At 29.4% G+C, this 20,857-nt stretch overlaps 2 protein-coding genes across 2 annotated transcripts; both read right to left on the bottom strand.

Moving 5' to 3' along the window:
* Positions 1–1,668: 1,668 nt before the first annotated feature.
* Positions 1,669–6,231, bottom strand: LOC124823790 (seed linoleate 9S-lipoxygenase-like). Its single transcript, XM_047296093.2, has 9 exons — positions 5,917–6,231; positions 5,433–5,719; positions 5,066–5,306; positions 4,210–4,530; positions 3,971–4,056; positions 3,765–3,872; positions 3,150–3,457; positions 2,795–3,058; positions 1,669–2,574 (listed from the first exon to the last, which is right to left on the bottom strand). The coding sequence occupies exons 1-9, from the start codon at positions 6,146–6,148 to the stop codon at positions 1,821–1,823; spliced, it is 2,601 nt and encodes an 866-aa protein (XP_047152049.2). The 5' UTR covers positions 6,149–6,231; the 3' UTR covers positions 1,669–1,820.
* Positions 6,232–11,851: 5,620 nt separating this feature from the next.
* On the bottom strand, positions 11,852–15,792 carry LOC124823791 (seed linoleate 9S-lipoxygenase-like). Its single transcript, XM_047296094.2, has 9 exons — positions 15,525–15,792; positions 15,080–15,399; positions 14,747–14,993; positions 14,316–14,621; positions 14,141–14,226; positions 13,922–14,032; positions 13,416–13,726; positions 12,990–13,253; positions 11,852–12,895 (listed from the first exon to the last, which is right to left on the bottom strand). Exons 1-9 carry the CDS (start codon positions 15,736–15,738, stop codon positions 12,148–12,150), a joined length of 2,607 nt encoding a protein of 868 aa, XP_047152050.1. The 5' UTR covers positions 15,739–15,792; the 3' UTR covers positions 11,852–12,147.
* Positions 15,793–20,857: the final 5,065 nt, after the last annotated feature.

Raw genomic sequence — 20,857 nt, 5'->3', positions numbered from 1 at the left:
ACTTTAATCATATTTATTTACCTTTTTTTGAAATTCTAAATCTCTGATTCATTTTCACAGTCTCACCCCCCTCTCATTTTTCTAAACTCGTTTGTTCTCACCCTCAACTTCACTTCCAGATTTGTTTCTTTCCATCTCCCAACTCTCACTTTCTCTCCTTCTTCATATCCGTTTCCATTTCTTCTTCATTTTGGTTTTGGTTCATGGCGCGATGATGTGGTTGTTCGTGGTGCTTTTATAACTCGGAAGCGGTGGTCACCTTCACTATATGCTTGCAAGGCTTTAACCCACACAACGTCCACAAGCCTCTGTGGGTCTCCGAAAAGTGCCAACTTTCATCACAAAAGTTAAACCCAGGTGGTTGTAGTAAATTATAGAAGCAGACACAATTATATGAGCTTATATATTGTTAATTGTCATCCTATAGGTGGTGATGATGCTATATATATATATATATATATATATATATATATATATATATATTATTTTTTATTTGAATGGATGTTCGTGATTGATGTAGTAGTAGTATTTGGTTTTGCAAGGAAGAATGAGACATGAAGAGGAAGCATTTAGGAGGAGCAGAAAGTGGGTACGAGAGTGGGTAGTTTATGATGATAATATGAAATTGGAATTCCTGTTAATAATTTTTAGGTTAGTTTGGATTGGGTATTTGTACAAAGAAGATGTAGCATGGCAGTGCATTTATTAAAAGGAAAAATGGAATTGTGAATTTTGTTGAACATGAAAATGGCATTACAGTGGTCCTGTAATTCAGCTTTTTTTGTGGTATTAATTAGTTGGTATTAAGTGTCCTTTAAAACATAAAGCTAATACGGGGAAAATGAGAAAGAAATGTCTGCACTGATCAATCAAATCCACTCATCAATGCTTTACAGGATTAGTTTGGAAAAATAAAAAAAAGCAAAAAACACATTAGCAAGAAGATTCACTTTTTTTTAAACGGATTTCAGCGCCTGTAAACGGATGTCGACATTCGTTTGTACTTCAACGAATGTTAATATCCGTTTAAAAGTGCATATTCACATTTTTTTCAATTCACATCCGTTTAAATATTATTAAAGGGTAAAAAAGAGATGGGAAGATGGAGGGAGCACTCTGTAGTGGTGGAGGGAGTAACACCCATTTATGAATTATAAATTAGCATTTTAGTTTGTGCAAGGAAGATAAATGTTTTATTATATATAACCAAAAGTACGATATATACATACATATATATACATGAATAATAATTAAATATTTTTTAATATATGTTGTACATATATTTATGATAAAAATATATTTATTTTTATTATTGATACTTTCTTCAAAGAAAGCCTTGAAATTTAATTCAAATATAAAACCGAATAATTTATATTATGATAGAAATTTGTATACATAAAACAAAAACCCATTTTTAAATGTTCAGGAACAATAAAATAATATATCGGTTTGTGAAATAGTATAAAAAATATTGAGAGACGATAAGGACATTTGTGAAATGCTGTTGATCATTAGTATACTTTTCAGAACTAGAAGACTTGTTGTATCGATTTATCTGTTTTATATAGACAATGATTGCACCAAATCTATCACATTATTTTGTGATCAATGTTTAAAATAAAAAAAAACACGAAGGCACAATAAATTTATTAGCTTGTACAAATTAAGTAAATGAAAAAAAAAACACTGTTATTTTCTTGGTCAATCAAAGCACACAGTTCCATATAGAGAATTACAAGCATAATCAAAAACACAAAAAACATGATCATTTGTGTTACGACAAAGTGGATACATAATCAAGGTATTCAAGCACACGTTGTCTAGATAGAGATGCTGTTAGGGATTCCTCTGAAAGTCAATCCTTCCTGGCTCGAAGGAATGAGCAATGTGTATGGAAGTTCAACTGGTCCACATCGGTTTTTCATGGCAGAATCACTGTTCCTTGCTGTGATTTTTGCTTCAATCTCTGTCAACTTGCTTCCAAACTTTTTGAACGCTTCCAATGCCTTAGAATCAGAGGTCCAATTTGGATGATCTCTCTTCCCAAGGTAGATCTCATCAGAAGCATGCCTTGACAATATTTCTATCACTGTCAGATCAATAATGGCCTCACGCTTAGGTGTAATGGTTCTCAAATATGCAGTGTGAGGACTCTTCAGCATCTCATCATATTCTTTGGTTCCTGGCTCAGGGATGAATCTTCTGCTCAGAGTTGGACGGTTCAGGATCAAACCTCCATAAGGATATTGTCCAAAATTAACAGCTGCATGAAGAGCTGAAGCAGTCCAAATGATAGTAGAACATGATTGAATAAGCTCTTGACGTGTCTTCATTTTCGGCCACCATTGTTTATCTTTTAAGTCTGCATGACCCTTCTCTACAGCTTCCTTCCACCATGCTTGAAGTTCAGTATCTTGTTGAACTGCCACATCTGTAGGGTAATACAATGACACATACTCTTCAACCCATATCTTAATAGCATCCCATATTTCAAGTCCATCAACGGCATAAGGGTAGTCCTTTATCACAAGTCGAAGACCATGAGGAGCAGAAGGATCTTCAGTAGCCAATCCTCTACATCAAGCAAAAAGAAAAAAAAATGTTACTACCCTCTCTCTTTTTGCCATAATTAAAAGGGCACATTTTTGTTTTTAGTCCCATTTCATTTTTCTATCATAAGCCACGTTACATTTATGAAATTAGTGACTTTAAAGGTAATTAGTGTAAAAATTAGTAAATTTAACCATGTTATTATGGTTTAGTTTATGCAGTAATGTGTATTTTATAAGAATACCTCTTGATGAGATCGGCTGGCAATGATTGTTCAGTGAAAACCCAATTCTTGTAAACAACTGAAGACATCTCCATAGAATACTTTCCAGGCAAAAATGATTGTTCTATAATGCCATTTGCATTAATCAGGTTTTGTCTAGCAAGTGCATTGATATTTATGGTATCACGATAGTGAGGATAAAGAAGCTTATAAATGGGGTGAATCACACTGAGATTCCTGTTTGTTGCTATTGCAAATGGCTCCATCACTGCATGAGTATTTAACCTGCAACACCAAAAAAGAAAAAAAATTTGTCAATAATAAACTCATACGCATATACTATATATGTGCTAAATATTGCTAAAGAAGTTCTTACCAATGACTCACGAGCTGATGATAACCAGAGTCATTTACAATTACATAAGCCTTGGCCAATAGCCAAATTGTGCTGTCAACACCATCAATCGCAGGTAACACAACTTTGCTCACAGGACCCAAATTATCTCCACTTGGATGTGGCTTGCTTAATTCGATAGCAAGTGGCTTCAAAGTGCCATCATCTTTCAAGAACAGGATCGTTCTTGTGGCATAAGCTTTTGCAGTAGGTAAACTGTTTATCCTCGTCAAATAAGGAATGAATGCATCTTGGTAATCTAATATGAACAATCTCTTAGCAGCAAGTGCCTGTGTTTCACAGAATTTAATTTCAATGATCCCTTTGAATTTGTAATTCCAAATTAAACCAAGTAAAGAATATAAAAAAAATAGTTGTTTTATATTTCTAAAACATATTAAATAGATTCAAATTGTTTTGCCAGCTGATGTACCCTGTCAGTTTCCACTTGACCAATATTATATGTTCCTTGAAAAGTAAGTAGTTGTTGGAAATAATGCAGTGGTCATTATTATATGGCTATTGGTAATAAGTATTATCATATGGAGCTATGACACATGTGTATGTGTGTGTATATATATATATATATATCATTACCTCTTCCACTGTGACCCCACCCATGTTAATCTCCAACTTTTCTTTTGTTACAGTACTAGTTTGATCACCATAGAGAGTGGGATCTAGCTTGCTCTTTGGAGGGAACTCCTGCAGTTATTAAAATGAAGAAATTGTCCATTAACAAGATAGTGGAGCAATAAAGCACCTAACTTTCACTGATTAACCTTGGAAAAATCTACACTTACTTGAAGACAACGAATGACATTTGGGTTTACACCAGCAATCATTTCCCTTGCAAATTCCTCGTCAGTCATCCATGCAGATTTATTCACTGCTCAAATCATAGATTATAGAATTGATTAACCTTTGTTTAGGTAATTTGGATTAATTATATAAGCGATTAATTATGTTTAGATGAAAGTTTGGAAAATACTAAGTTCAAACTAACATAAATTGTGTTGATTAGGATGTTGAATTAAGGTACCTCTGATAACATGAGGTGGTGGAAGCTGAAGGACATTTTCACCATCAGATCGGAAAAGTTCTTTGAAGACTGGTAAGGGACTAATGGCACTGAGTACACCTGTTGGTAGACTAATTCCACCTTCATACAAATCACGCACTTCTTGAAAGCTATCAAACTCGTTCCATGTGAAATCTGAGTCTACAACGTTTTCGAGTGAAGGTAAGAGTGTCTGAGACAAGGATTTTAAACTATATGTGAGGAAATCTGAGGACTTCAGATGACCGAATTTTTCATCTCTTGGTATATAAAACTCGGCTGCAAGTTTCTCAGTTTTAGGATCTGTAAGAGAATCGAACAGCAGAAATATCAGAAAACATTCAGAACACTCAGATTGCATGCCCAAAAGAGCAAACATTCTTAAACTGCAACAAAAAAAAATCCCTATTGTAGGTCTATCATTGCTCCTTATAACATATTTTATAAAAATATAACAATGATATCTATATTTTCTTTCTTCCTTGTGATTTTGCTTTTACCATTTCTCCTATAAATCAAGTCAAATAAGGTATGCCTCATTGCTCATATTCATATAAAGTCAAGTTTTCTCTCTTATCCCTTATCTCTTCTATCTTATAAACTAAACAAACAAATCACTTTCTCATTCCTGCTCTTTTCCAACTAGAATATTGTTTTCTCTTTCTCTCTTCTCACCAAGCTCATTGTTTTCTATTGAAAAGTATCATTGTTATCCTTTTATTCGTTAAAGAACCACTGTTACTTTATGTATTCAAAAATTCCCACCAACTACTTGGTCCCATGTGAGTTTCCTTATTAAAAATGAAAACATGATGAAAGAAAAGCCAAAAAGTCTCACCTTTCTTGGTGGGTTTTCTACCAGTTCTAACCCTACGAGGGTAGGGATAGGTGCTGGAGCCTCCAAGCACTGGACGAGCAAGATTTTTATCACTATCTGGGTTTCCCAAATCATTGTACACATCATAATCATATATCCTTTCCCATTCCTTGCGTTCTCCCGTTCCATCTCCTCTTAAAACCTCCAACTCTTCTTTCCTGTACTTAACTAGTGGAGCTGGTGTTGCACTTGTAACATATGTCTGCATCATTTTTCATGAATCGTTTCAAAAATGACTGCAAAATATTGAGCTTAATCTTGCAAAAGTATTATTACTAACAAAACATTCAAAACAACTGGGTAGCTAGGTTTGGATATTCAGACTTACATTGTTGGCAAAGAAAATACGATCCTTCTTGTAGCTTTTGAAGTTGTAGATCCACGAGTTGCAGACAAACTGAATGCTTCCGTGATTCGGAATGTCATCAAGAGTGACACTGACGAGGAAGAACTCATCATACGTAAAGTTTCTGATGTAAAACGCTCCCGGAATTCCAAAATTAGCATCCCATTCAAAGTTAACAGCGAATGCATCTCGTCTATCTCCAAACGTTGGTAACGTTGGAAGATGCTTCTCTAGATACGTTTCCTTGCCAACTTTCCCGTTTCCATTTGCTAAAAATAAAACCAAAAACATTAGTTTCTTTATCCAACAGGAATCTTAAAAAAATCACAGTTGCATATATATTTATATAAAGCATTGAAAGAAGTGAAAAAAATGAAGAAAGTATCTCGGCAACTTGTTTATATATGGACAAAAAGTCCCATTCATTTAAGTAAAAAATGGAAGAAAACAAGGTTGAAGAACAAACCATCAGTGGAGGTAGCACTGATCAACTTGAAGGAGACATTACGGGATAAGATGGCAGTTGCAGAATCAACTACTTGTCCTGCTACGTCGCTCACGGCGCCGAATAAACCAGAGACAACACCACCAAGACCTCCGTTCTGCACTGCGTTTAAATCGTTAGCATCCAACACATTCTTTGGCATCAGCACCACAGTGCCCTTTATCTTCTGGCTCTTGTCGAACAGACCAAACATCTTTGCAAGTTCTTGTTGATGATGAGTTTTATCGTAGGTTGTGAATTGTAAGGAAGCAAACTGAGTTATTTATAGATGAAGAGAGATGAAACCTTGAAACATTTTTTTACTGTCAAGTTGCCAACTTTGATTGATTGATTATTATATGTATGGCTGCTAACTCCATGGATTATATACTTATCAACTCGTTCTTAATGTGTTTTTTATTATATCATATATTGATGTTATCTATGTCATTAATTTTGTCTAATCTCATTTAACGTCTCTTGTGTCTTTCTGCACTCAAATGATTCATCATGATATCACAAAATCTTAAAACTATAAATCAATGTGGCAGTCAATCATATCTTTTATTTGATAGAGGGAAAATATAATTTTAAAACAGTTCTATTTGGATAAAAAATATCCATACAGCAGAATGAAATTATATTACTCTGTATAGAAATTACTTTCCAACACAAATATCTGAAGTGAAAACCTTGAAACTAGAGGTGCGGGAAGCACTATACTATATATATTAATCACCTATGTACGCTGCTTAATTGTTTAATATGGACAAAGTCACAACGGTATAATATTGTTTTTTGTATATACACCCATTAATTATTTTATAAAATGCTTCTAACAGGGTGTTTTAAATTGTAAATTACGTCAACAATTTATTAAATTATAGAGTTTCTTTCTTAATTGTCACGGAAATTGTTTGTAGTTGAATCTATATTAAACTTTTCAACCATTTTTCTAATATATATTGTTATATAATGAGTCAAAAATTCCTCTTTTATACCCTGTAACGAAGTATTAACTATAATCATAGCAGAAAATTTCTAAATTTTGATTTAAAAAAAATACTAGTTCCATAATTAAATTAGAATAATTAATTCTACCGATTTAAATAACAAATTAGCTATACCCTTTTTCATATCAAGACCTATAATTCAAATACATATTAACGTGTATTAATATTTGGTGTCCCATGCATGGATATCTATTGTTATTGCATCTTGTAAGTCGATGTAAGATATTCAGATTTGATCCTGTTTGTATATTGTTTGTTTTTAGAACAGTTACATTCTCATTTGAAGTTTAACTTAGTTATCAAACGAGGGAAGTGAACGTAGGTTTATCTCTCTCCATTAAAAAAAATTAATAACTAACATTTATCAATAAAAAAACAAAAAAAATTCTATATTGATATTTAAGTAATTGTAATTCAAGTGGATGACACTCTTTGTAGAAGAGTTACAATACCAAGTACTCTATTATTATATTTATTATTTTTTTTATAAAAATAACATATTATGTGTATTAGTCAATTAAGATAAATAATAAAATAAATTTTATTTCACTGATATCTAAATTACAATTTTATTAATAAACCATACTAACTTTTTAAAAAATAGTTAAAAAAATGTAAAAATATATTTTAATAATTTAACTGTTTATAGAGTCGACTTAATCATTCTAAACTATGTTAATAAATTTTAATTTTTAATAAATATATATTTATATTAATGTAACTTTAATAGTTTTATTAAATGTTGAACACTAATAAATTAGTATGGTTAATTTTTTTCTTGTTTGTCAAGAAAGAATATGAAACATTCCAATTTTAACGGTTGATAACTCATAAAATAAAATAAAACGTTATAAGATTCATAAAATAAAATAGATCTATTTCAATTTATATATATAATATTAATAAAATTATTTAAAAGAATAATCATATAATAATAAATATATTTAAAACTATAACAAATAACTATTAGAGGATCAAGAAGATAACTCTACTGCATCATCGTCTTCCATCATAGATGCTTCAACATCTACCCCTCATCTACTTACACTAATAATGTGATCATCGCAAAACATAGACACATGAAACAACAATGAAATAAAAGAGTAAGCTAATATAGAAAGAGTTTTCATAAATAATTAAATCATATAGATACACACAAGATAAGCTAGTTAAGAAAGAAAAAGAACATATAAATAGCACAACACACTAAATAACATGTTAAACTTCATCACATCGCTTTCAAACATTCATACATGAAATCAAATCCAACTTATTCAAATATGTGCCATTGAGTCAGACTAGTGAAACCATGATGACAAAAAAAGAATATTGCCCTACCGAGCTAACACACATGGTTAGTCTTTGTCATAGTTATAAGAACCTTGAGACCGTCCTTATGATAGGACTTCCTGCCACTTTCACCACTTAATCATCATCCTTTACATGATTATGAATTATTAGCAGAGTTCAAAATGACTACACAAAAATGAATCGTCTTTACCTCAATTCACACCCAAGTGAAGAACGTAACCCCCAATTTAATGGGTCATAGTTCATGTTCATCAAACAACTCAATAGCTCATTGAATGATCGTAGAATCACTCAATCAGTAATTTGAACATATTGATAACTTAGAAATACTACAATTATATTTCCTTACCTATGAGACCACTCAAGACGCTTATAGACCCTAAAATACCTTCAAACGCACAAGAAGTTTTATCTACTCTTAGAAACAACACATTTTCAATTAGGATACACAAGTAAAAACACTGATCAACAGATAATCTTGTAGATGACTCTAAAGACACATGGAGGCAACATAGACCTACATGCAATGGAAGATTAAATTTAACCTCTAAAAGGGGTAGAAAAATATTTGACTCAGATGGAGAAACTGATGGAACATGATTGAAGAACTCGGTGTAAGAATCATTGTCGTTGTCTCCAATCTTCTAACAAAGGAGTAAAGAGTGAAAAAACCTAGAGAGAAGTTAAAGAGCTCTAGAACAGTAGTTTGTAAAAGGATGACGTGCTTTTAAATAATGAAACTCATTTATCAAAAATTCACCGCGAGATCACTCTAACTATCTTCAATCTTTAAACAAAAGGGTATAGAGTGAAAAAACCTAAAGAGAAGTTAAAAAACTCTAAAAAAGTAATTTCTAAAAAAAATAGTATACTTTTAAATAATAAAACTCCTTTTATAAAAAATTTATTTATACTTTAGTTTTTTAATATTGAAATAATAAAGTATAATATTTCAAACTTAATTCTAAAATATTTTTTTTTGACCTTCGCACAGTGAATATATTATTCAAATTTATTATGATTTAATAGAAAATTTTGTAATAACGTATTATATGTATAAGTATGATTATATTTGATATTTTTATAATTAAGTATAATGAAGATCTTAATGTAGATATTTATTTTATTTCTCTTTTAAATTATTGCAATATTTATAGTTTATTACGTGATTTATAAATATTTTTTTTGATTTTTTTATTCTTTGTTTAGTTTTATTTGAAATTTATTTTTCTATTTTCTCTCAAATATTTAACTTATTCGATTTTCACAAGTTTGTTCATATTTTAAGAGTACTTCAGATTTCAGATCTTAAAATTGACATAAATTAAATAAAAGAAAATATATATCCTTTTAATATTGACTATTTAATAATAGTTTTAGCTTTTGAAAGAAAATAATTTAATTAATAATTAAGACATTACACGAAGAGATGAAAATGACACAGAAACACAAAGATGAAGAAAAAAAATAAATGCGAATTTTTATATTTAAAAACAAAGACACAAATACACTGAAACCCGCAACTTGATCCGTTATTATAACTTATATTAGATCTTTGATGGAAATCTTGTACTAATTATTATTATTATATATTAGTCTATTACGCATTAGTATACATAGTCAAATGAAAGAAAAAGAAAATTACTTTTAAAATTGGGATTGTGATTGGAGTCTAAAGACATATTGACAAACACAGTGGAAATACTATTAAATGAATGGTTGGAAAAATTCAAAGATTGGAGAAAGAATATTTATAATATATTATATGAACTTATAAACGAAAAATATTTATTCTCTTTCTCCCTTTCTTAAAAAAATAAGTTTTTCAAACGTAAGTTTTCAGACAAAATCATCCAATATAGTTTAGTGTCTGGGAAAATGTTTTAAAAAATCCAATTAAATACCCTTTCTAATGTTTTTCCTTAACTTTGGATTAAATAGAGTATTTATTTATTAAATTATACAGGATATATGATTCTTATTTAAGATCATATTAATTAAAAAAACTTACTTGTCAGGGAATATTTTTAAATAAGGTATGATTAGAAAACTCTGGCCCACAGATTAGAAGTCACGTGCAAAGCAAGGATAACTATTCATGGAATAATCTACTCGTAAGAAACTATTTTTTAATGCTAACAACGATAATAACAATATTGTCAATGTCAAAGACTAATTTCTTAGTATGTTCCATCATATCAAATATTTTAAATTTCTTTACATTTTTATTTTATTTAATTCAATTCCAATCAAACTAATAGCATGTTATTAATGTTTGTAAAAAGAAAGAAAACAAAGGATAATAATATGTAAAAGAAATAAGAGGAAAAAAAATATATATAGTGATTTATATATATGTATTATTCTCTTTCTTTTTTTTTTATCTCTCACATGAAACAGAGTAAAAGGTCACATGATGATAATGTTTTTTTTCCTGCCAAATCGGTCTACCAAATACATGCACTATTGGCAATGATATAATAAAGCTAGAGCAATATTTTATCACCTCGTGGGTTTATCTTCTTAAATATATATTCACATCTTTGAAGGAAAGAGACTTCAAGTTTATAATAAGCAATGTCACCATGATTGTGAATATATTATTTTATAATTTAATCATATCGTAAACCTTTTTACAATGTTATTTAACTTTGCATTATTATAAAGAGACATACATTAGTTTTTTAATTAATTTACTTTATAAATTTGATGTAAGTACGGTGTGTTAAAATATAACTATTATTTAGCTTTTCGAAAGTTGCATTCAATCAAAAAACACATGTGCAACGTGGAAATGACAATGATGATATCGATGGCGTGAGAAGAATTATGACGACTTTTTTATGTTTCCAACATGAAGCTGAGTATCAGCTTCGACCTTCCAGAAAACGTCGTGCAGAGATTAAGATAAAGAAGAAAGTTTAAACAGTCTTTAAAAAGTAATGGCTTTTTTCAATAAAATAATTAAAAAGAAAGAAGAAAGGAATAGTAATGAGTTATATAAAAATAAAAATAATTTTTACGCACAAAATTTTTTATATTTATGAATACTATTTTTTTTTTTTTTTTGTTTTATTTTAATTTAAAAAAAATACAAAAATTATATTTTTATGACTATTTTATTTTTATATTGTGTATCAAATAAAAATAAAAATGACAAAAAAATCATGTATGACGAATATTTAATACCAAACAGGTTGACTGTAGATACTATGTTATTTCCATGGATATTCGCTATCAACATAAAATAAAAATAAAAATTTAATTTATATTTTATTAAGTTAAATTTAATTAAAATTAAAATTAATTTATATTTTATTAAGTTAAATTTAATTAAAATTAAATTTTAATTTAATTTATATCATATTTTATATATTTTTTTATAATTTTATTTTAAAAGTTTACAAAATATATTATTTTAAATATTTACGGGTTTTATATATTTTAAAATATTTACATATACTTTTTAAATAGATATCTATAAAATAGTGGGTGAAATTTATCTTTTTAAATCAGATAACAAATAAATAAGTAGTATCAATTTAGAATCCTAATATCAAATGTAAAAATACGTTACCTTACCATTAATCATATAAAAAAAGAAAAATACGATATTCTTGATAATAACTCTTTGAATAATACAACTCAAAGGCCAAATAACTAGATTTCCAGTGATAAAAGGAAATCTGCTAATGAGCCTGTTTATTAGGGTACAAAAGCTGCAAGAAAAGAAACGCGACTCGAACAAAGCACACCAACAAGACGCATGCATGGCATGCATCTGTTATTGAAATGTAAAAGCACACACAGAGAGAGGCATGCATGTAACATGTACATGCATCTGTTATTGAAAGGTAAAAGCACAACACAAAAGGAAACCACCATGCGTTTAGATAGAGACACTGTTAGGGATTCCCCTAAAAGTCATCCCCGGTTCACTGGTAGGAAGAAGCACAGTGTAAGGCAATTTGATTGGTCCGGTTCGGTTTCTGAGTTGTTGGTTGTTGTTCCTGTCCGAGATTTCTTTCTCAATTTTTGCTAGGTTTTCTGTAAATTCTTGAAAAATTTCTTTTGCATGTTGATCAGCAGTCCAATTCAGACTGCTCCTTTGTCCAAGATATACCTCGTCCGAAGCATGCGTTGATAGTAGCTCCATCACCGTAAGATCCATAACAGTCTGGTACTTTGGAGTAATTGTTTTCAGAAAAGCTTCTTGAGGATTCTTGGTCATCTCATCATACTCCTGAGTTCCTGGTTTTGGGATCCATCTTCGGCTTTGTGTAGGACGGTTCATGATATAACCTCCATAAGGATACTGTCCAAAATTAACAGCGGCGTGAAGAGCTGAAGCAATCCATATAATGGTAGTGCAAGTCTCTACCAGATCTTGAGAAGTATGCATTTTAGGCCATTGTGCTTTTAAGTCACCATGACCCTTCTCCACAGCTTCCTTCCACCATGCTTGCAATTCAGTATCTCCTTTCACTGCCCCCTCTTCTGAATAGTACAGAGACACATACTCCTGTACCCACTTCTTAGTAGCATTCCATATTTCTAGTCCATCAACAGCATAAGGATAGTCCTCTATCGCAAGGCTAAGGCCATGAGGGGCAGTGATATCCTGAACCGCCAACCCTCTAAATCAATCAAAAGAAAAAAAAAAGGAGTTATTTTGATAACAAGGCCATAGTTGGACACATTGATCTTTCTAATTTAATATGGTTAATTTACCTTTTGATGAGATCCTTTGGTAAAGCTTGGTCAGCGAAAACCCAATTCTTGTATACAGCAGAAGACATCTCCATTGAATACTTTCCAGGCAAAAAAGTTTGCTCTATAATGCTACCAGCATTAATTAGGGCTTTCCTGGCAAGTGCATTGATATTTATGGTGTCACGGAAGTGAGGATGAAGGAGTTTGTGAATGGGGTGAAGTACACTGAGATTCCTGTTGGTTGAGATGGCAAATGGCTCAATCACTGCGTGAGTATGTAACCTGTGACAGGCACCAGGAAAGTTACTAGATAAAATTTCAGACTACATGTTTGCATATGTATATGTGTAGGATGTCAAAGTGTTGGATTAAATAGATTTTTTATGGTTGATCTTGCATATGTATGTTAGTATATAGAGTTCTTATATGTATATATATATATACCAGTGGCTTATGAGTTGATGATAGTTGGTGTCATTTACAGTAACATGAGCTTTGGCCAGTTGCCAGATTGTACTTTCAACACCTTTGTCTGCAGGCAGCACCACAATGCTCTCGGTATTCGAAAAACCACATGGACACAGACGTGGCTTGCTTAATTCAATAGCAAGTGGTTTTAATGTCCCATCATCTTTCAAGAACAAGAATGTCCTGGTGGCATAAGCCTTTGCAGAAGGAAGGTCATTTATCTTCGTCAAATACGCCATGAATGCCTCATAGTAATCCAATACGAACAATCTCCTATCAGCAAATGCCTGTTCCACAAATTTAAGTTCAGTGATCACTTTGTTAACTTCATATACCTTTGAATCACAAACAGTATCACTTCCAGTGCCTATATATAGGAAAGAATAATTAATTCCATATCCAAGTATTCAGAGGAAGTGTTGAACTTTGTATTTCTATGATATTAAATTGTTTCTGTTTACTTCATGTATATTAATTATTACCTCATCTACTTTGACCCCATTCATGTTAATCTCCAGATTTTCTTTTGTTACTGTACTGCGTTGAATAGTACAGTTGCATAATGGCTTCCATGGCAGTGCGAGCTCCTCCTTCTGCCATTGATGATGTCCGATAATCAGAAAGAAAGGCCATGACAATAGAATAATTCAGCATATAAAAGATCTCCGTATATTAAAAATAAAACTAGTATTTGCACTTACTTTAAGAAGGCGAATTACAGCAGGGTTTACACCGGCAATCATCTCTCTTGCAAACTCTTCATCAGTCATCCATGCAAACTTGCTTTCTATAGAAAATTATAACAAAGAAAATACAATTTACAAAGGGTGTAATGTTTGGAAGTAGTTACGCCGGAGAGCCAAGTGAACTAGTTACCTTTGATTACATCGGGTGGTGGGAAGTCAATGACAGTCGGAATACCGTTGCCAGTGATAACACTCGGCGTACCGTTGGCAGTGATAGACAGAGGCAGATCAACTCCACCTTGATACATTTTATCCACTTCCTCGAAGCCATTGAATTCATTTGATGTGTTCTTTAAATATAAAGAAAGGAGCAAAGGTTCGATTCTTCCAGCTAAAGTTTTCGTTCCTAATTGAAGGAATTCTATAGTCTTCTCCTGACTGAAATCTTCATCTCTCGGCACATAATTAACCTCGTCTGGTACCTCGTATTCTTCACCTGTCAAGACATAAATTAAGAATATATAGAGACACTTTTATCATCAACAATTCAAACTTTTATTTTTCACATGACTGGGCCTTTCTTTAGAGCATATGATTAAAGCATGATAAAATGTAACTCACCATTTTTGTTATTGTGGATGAGGTTTCTCCCAGTCCTGAGCCTACGAGGGTAGGGATATTTGAGACCTCCAAGAACTGGGTGATCTTGTGGTCCATTGCTTTCAAGAAAGCCCAGATCATTATAGACATCATAATCATAAATCCTATCCCATTTCTCACGCTTTCCTTTTCCATCTCCCCTTAAATTCTTCAACTCTTCTTCTCTGTACGCTTGTAATTGCACCGGTGTCTTACCAGGAAGATATGGCTGCAATGCATATTTTTTCATAAATATATAGTTTTCTCATTAAATTTTAAGAATGTTATAATAACAAAGATCGTGATTTGACTTACAATGTTGGCAAAGAATATGCGATCCGTTTTGTAATGCTTATGGTTGTGAACCCAGGAATTACAGTCAAAGTGAATATAGTTCTGGTCGTGGTTATGGTCGTGCTCGTTTCTTTGAGTTGGATATTCAAGAGTCACACTAACAAGTAAAAACTCGTGATCCATTAGGTTTTTTACGTAAAACGCTCCAGGAATTCCCATCTCTTTATCATCCCATTCAAAATAAATATCAAATTCCTCCGGTCTCTCTCCCCATGTTCGTAACACAGAAACATTGTTTTCCAGATAGGTTTCCTTTCCAACTTTCCCAGCCAAAACTAAAACTGCAAATGAAAACAAATCAACTATTATGTGAACGATATCAAGTTGGTACGACTGATCAACTTGAAACAGAAATACTATATACTGATAATACATATATAGTGTGAAACAGAAAAGAAACACTAACTATTATGTGAGTTGGTACGACTGATCAACTTGAAAGACAGAGATTTAGTGATATCAAGTTGGGGTGATGAGTCAATGATGGTTTTGCCAGTGGCAAAGAGACCCTCGACAGTGCTCATGGTTTGAACAACATTTTTCCGGATCAATACCACCCTCCCCTTCACCAACTTCTTCCTTTCCACAATTGGTCCAATCTTTTCCACTGTTAGACTCATTGCTATAGCAAGGATAATTTCTGTGTTTGATATCTGTGAGTTGTGAGGTGTGATGAAGCAATGTAATCTCGGGTATTTATACACGAAACTATGTGAAGATTTAATGAATAAACCAACCCACTTGGAAAAATCTCAAGAATAAATACAAGCTTCATTAATCCGCTACTGTGAACAAAAACATGAAAGTCAGATGGAAAAGCACCAAAAATCTTTATCCGTTGAAAAATTTGTGTGAATATGAGGTGTTTCCACGTAAACTTATGTGATAACTATTCTATTGAAATGAAGTTAAAAATAGCCTCCTATAAGTCATATAGTAATTGAGTTTTGTAGGGTATATTTTAGGTATACAGTAATGGATTTGTGTGGGGTATATTTTAGGTATTTTTTTTAAAGAGATTTAAAAGGTCTCTGTATGATAATTTATTTTTAATAATTTGTATTAAATTCCTTTAAAAAAAAATTACCTAAAATATACCCTACAAAACTCAATTACTATATATGACTTTTTTTTTGTGTCATGTTCTTCTGCCATTCATTTCCTGTAAACCTATTTTCTATGAACTAGTTTTTTTCAGAAATAACCCATTGAGAGTGTGAAGTTGCATGTGTGCATTATGACAAACAGTGAATTCAAACACCATGTGCACCTTAAATTATATACTTACTAGAAATTATCACATCCTCTTTCAAATTTATTTAATCTCTTGTACTGAAATCACCACATTATATATATATATATTATATATATATATATATATATATATATATATATATATATATATGTGTGTGTGTGTATATATATATATATATATAAGTGTATATTCACAATTATTATTTTTAATTTCTTTTTATATTCTAAAAAAATCAATTATATAATAAGTAACTAGGAAAATCGCTTACGTTTATTAATTTTTAATTTTATTGCATTAAAATTATTAGATCAAGTAATATTTTATTATATAGATTTTAAAATGAATTAGTTACATGGTTCATTCTAAAATCTAAAATTTTAGATGTCATATTTAATTTGCAATTATCTAAGATTTTGGAAGAAAGGTTGGGAAGTGTCATATTGTTTTCCTTAATTACGGAGTTCGAGTTATATATTTGGTAGACAATTTTATTAATGTTGGTTTTGAGTTGGAACCTAACATGTTAATAAAATTTATAATTGATTTTGGTAATTATCTAGTTCGGATGACATTTATAACTGTCGTGTGAGAGTGTTGTAACCTTCAACCAACGGTAACTTTTATATATTTATTAAAAAATTAAGTGTAAGTGTAAGTTTTATATTGAGTAAAAAAATAAAAAATTTAAGTATCATATGAGGATAACTACCACAAATTCATTATTTTAAGATTTTGGTTAATTTTTTATGTATAGATTGAATTCATGTCTCGTTAGTATTGTGTCTAAAATTCTCCGTGAAATGTATTTTCTTCAAAATTGCTTTCTATAACTCTTCACATTCCATTCTTGCTTTCCATTTCCATTTTTCAAGTAATATAATATTAAATAACCTTAGGTTTTTAACTCCTAATCTCCCAAACTCTTTTGGTTTGCAAATATTATACCACTTAACCCATGCAATCTTCCTTCGTTCACTTCCCCATCCCCATAAAAACTTTCTTTGAATCCCCTTGATTATTTTTTCACAGATTTTGCTAATTTGAAAAAAAATTAAATATATTTTTAATCCTTTAACTTTCATATTGAAATTAGTTCATTTTTGAAACTTTGGATCAATTTAGTTTTCCATATTTAAAACGGCATGAATTTAGTTCTTTTAATCAAATTTTGTTAAGTTTATTTGATGTTTCAAACACGTTTTTCAGTTAACATTGAAGTGAAAATATGTCAATCGATGTAAACAACTCAAATACTATCATGAAACGTGTTTGAAACGTCAAATAAACTTAACAAAATTTAATTAAAAAGATTAAATCTATGCATTTTTAAAGTTAGGAGACTAAACTACACCAAAGTTTTGAAAAAAAAAACTATTTCTAATTTTCACTAAAAGTTAAAAGATTAAAAACATATTTAACTCTTTAAAAAAAGACAAGAAAAAAAAAATTTTGATGACATATTTAAGCAAGCACTTTATACTGACAAAAGATAGGTATTTACCTTTCCATTTGGCTAATCTTTCTCTTATTTTCTCAATTACTCCCTTCCACATATAATGTTTCCAGGATTATATGCATAAATAAGAATGTCCAAGGTTCTAAATGAAATTATTTTCTAATGAAATCTGCAAAGCTTGTCCAAATGAGCCAAACGTCCAAGGTTCTAAATGGTGTGATGTGAATTCAGTGTAAGTTGAAACCTAACATACTATTCAAATTTAAGATGATTTTGGTATATATAGAGTTTCTTATAGAGTATATTGTTTGACAATTCAATACAATTAATGTTAATTGGTTTTACGCTAACAATGCCACAAAGTCTTCTAAAACTTGTTGGATGGTGTTGTGAACACATGAACGCCGAATCAATCCGTTCTTGTTGGTTGTTGAATTCATTTATATTCATACAAATAATATGTAATAATTATTTTTAAATGAAAAATTCGTATAATTTTTATCTAGTAATGAATATGCTATTATATCTAATTATATAAGAATAAAATTACGAATTAAAAAATGAATTTTTTTAAATAAAAAATAACACTAAAAAATGTATTTTCAATTGAGAATTTTATTTTTAATCTTAAAGTTAAATATGTTCTTAGTTTTTAAAATTAATAATTACATTAAATTTTTTAACGAGAAAAACATATTTTAGTCAATCCAAAATACTCCTTAACAAAGTAAGAAAAAAAACTTTGTTAAATTAAAAAGACTATACTTATTCTTTTTATAACTTGAAGATAAAAATGTATTGAATTTATGATTTGTGATAAGTATAAATTTTAATTTTATGTCAGAGTTTAAAAACTAAAATTATATTTAATTTTTATTTTTATATTTATAAATTATCAAAGTTGCTAATTTGATTTTTAAAAATAGAAAAAAATGTTATGTATTTATTTAATATAAAAAATTTCTAATATCATTGACTTTAAAAAATAATTTTCTATTTACCGTCAAATTATTCTTAAAAAATACATTTTGGTAGGAAAGTAAATTTATAAAATTTAATAATTACACGGAAAGATAGAATTTTTTTTTTCTTTACATAATTAAACATTAAAGTATATATATGTATCAGCTTGATCACAGGCTGTTTTGCAACTTAAAAACCAAAGTAAAACTTCTTGAATAAATTGATAATTTATTTTCTTAAATCATATTGAAAACATGAATGTTGATTATTTGTTACGTATCAGTGTGATCACAGGCTGTTTTCTTTTCCCACATTTAAAACCTTTGTCCTTGGTAATTTAAAAAGCCCTTTCTTGTTGGGAGTATCAATGATATGTGCCACGTCACCAACATATGTTTCACTTCATTTTATATATTGATTTAGAAAGAAAATTACATATTTTATTAAATTGTTTTAATATGATCAATTGTTTATTATTTCTTAAAAATATTGTTTTCAAATATTTATATATTAATTTAATTAGTATCTCTAATCAAAATAAACAATTAACATTTATAAATTTAATCTGTGTTACTGTTTTAGTGTTGTGAGTGAAAGTGGGCCTCCAAGTAGAAAAATTATGAATAATTTAAAACAACAAGAAATAATTTGATTATCTAATGTATTATAATATATTTATTTATATACTTATAATAGATAATATTTTATTTGAAACATTTGAAATTATTTAAAGGCTTTATGTTAAGAAGGATACAGAATGAATTTATTTTAAAGATTTACCCATTAATCAAGATTTTTCTGTAATTTGCCTATTTGAGTAATTTTTGGGGAAACTGCCATCCATTAAATAAAGTCATTTATCCATGGTGATATTAATGAATAAACTTTAAAAAAAAAATTAAAGCTGAAAAACTTATTAGTTTTCAATAATAGAATTTTGGTTTGATTTTTGTTAATTGTTATCCTTGTTTTTATTAATTTTTTGAAAACTTGGAATTCGACTTTCTTGGAACCAATTTTTTAGCTGAGTGAGTTTTTGGGTATTCAATGACACTGTTAATAATTAAGAATTTTATTCTGAGAATTAAATTCTGAATTAGATTTCTGATGTCCGTCACAATTCACAATTTAAAAATGAAGTTTTTCAGAAACTAAATTTCAACTATTTTTTCGCATCTATGATATTACTTTATGTTACGAATTTAACTCTATAAATATCAAATTGTCTAACATAAACAATTATCAAATTTATTATAATAAATAGTGTTGAAAAATATTTATTTGCGAAATTTATATTTGAAACGGGTTTATTAAGAGAAAACGTATAAAAATTGTGAAATATAGAAAAAATGAATTATTATTAACTACAATACTTTGCAATTTATTAGTTCCAACATAGATTTTATTATAAAATTTAAATGTTTTAAAATATATAAAAGTATAATAAAAAACAAAATAATTTTATTATATTGGAAACACATTTGTCATTTTTGTCTCCGTATGGATGTTTGTTTATTTTGTTAAAATACTATTGGAAACATATTTAAGTACAATATTTTGTAATATATATTTTTTATATTTAATGGGTGTAAATTTAATATATATGATTGATATCTTTGGAAGGAGTTCCTTTGTCGTTATATGACGAAACTTGTCGGCAAAATTACAATATTTTATTTTGTTACACGTGAGAGATATGACTGAGAGTGAGAATATGGTCAGTGTCCTATTCTGAAAAGGAATATTCAACGGATTAGGCATTAAAAATAATATTTCAGAAGTAATATAAATTAAAAATTATTTACAATATTATAGAATTATTGAAATGTATATAATTATTTTTTCATGACTGTATATTTATATTTATATTATTTTCTTTTTACTATTATGTTATTATAATACACTTATTTCATTTAAAATATTATAATTTTAAATATAATCAAAAACAAAAAATAGATATAAAATAAGTATATAAGATAAAGATATCTTTTATACATTACTGTGTATTATAATAAAATTTTAAAAGTAATAATAATATATCAACTTGTGTTGGAAATCCAAGATG

This window comes from Vigna umbellata, chromosome 11 (genome assembly GCF_029865625.1).
Source record: "Vigna umbellata cultivar VRB3 chromosome 11, Vumbellata_1.0, whole genome shotgun sequence".
Lineage (NCBI taxonomy): Eukaryota > Viridiplantae > Streptophyta > Magnoliopsida > Fabales > Fabaceae > Vigna > Vigna umbellata.
This window is presented reverse-complemented; position numbering and strand designations above follow the sequence as displayed.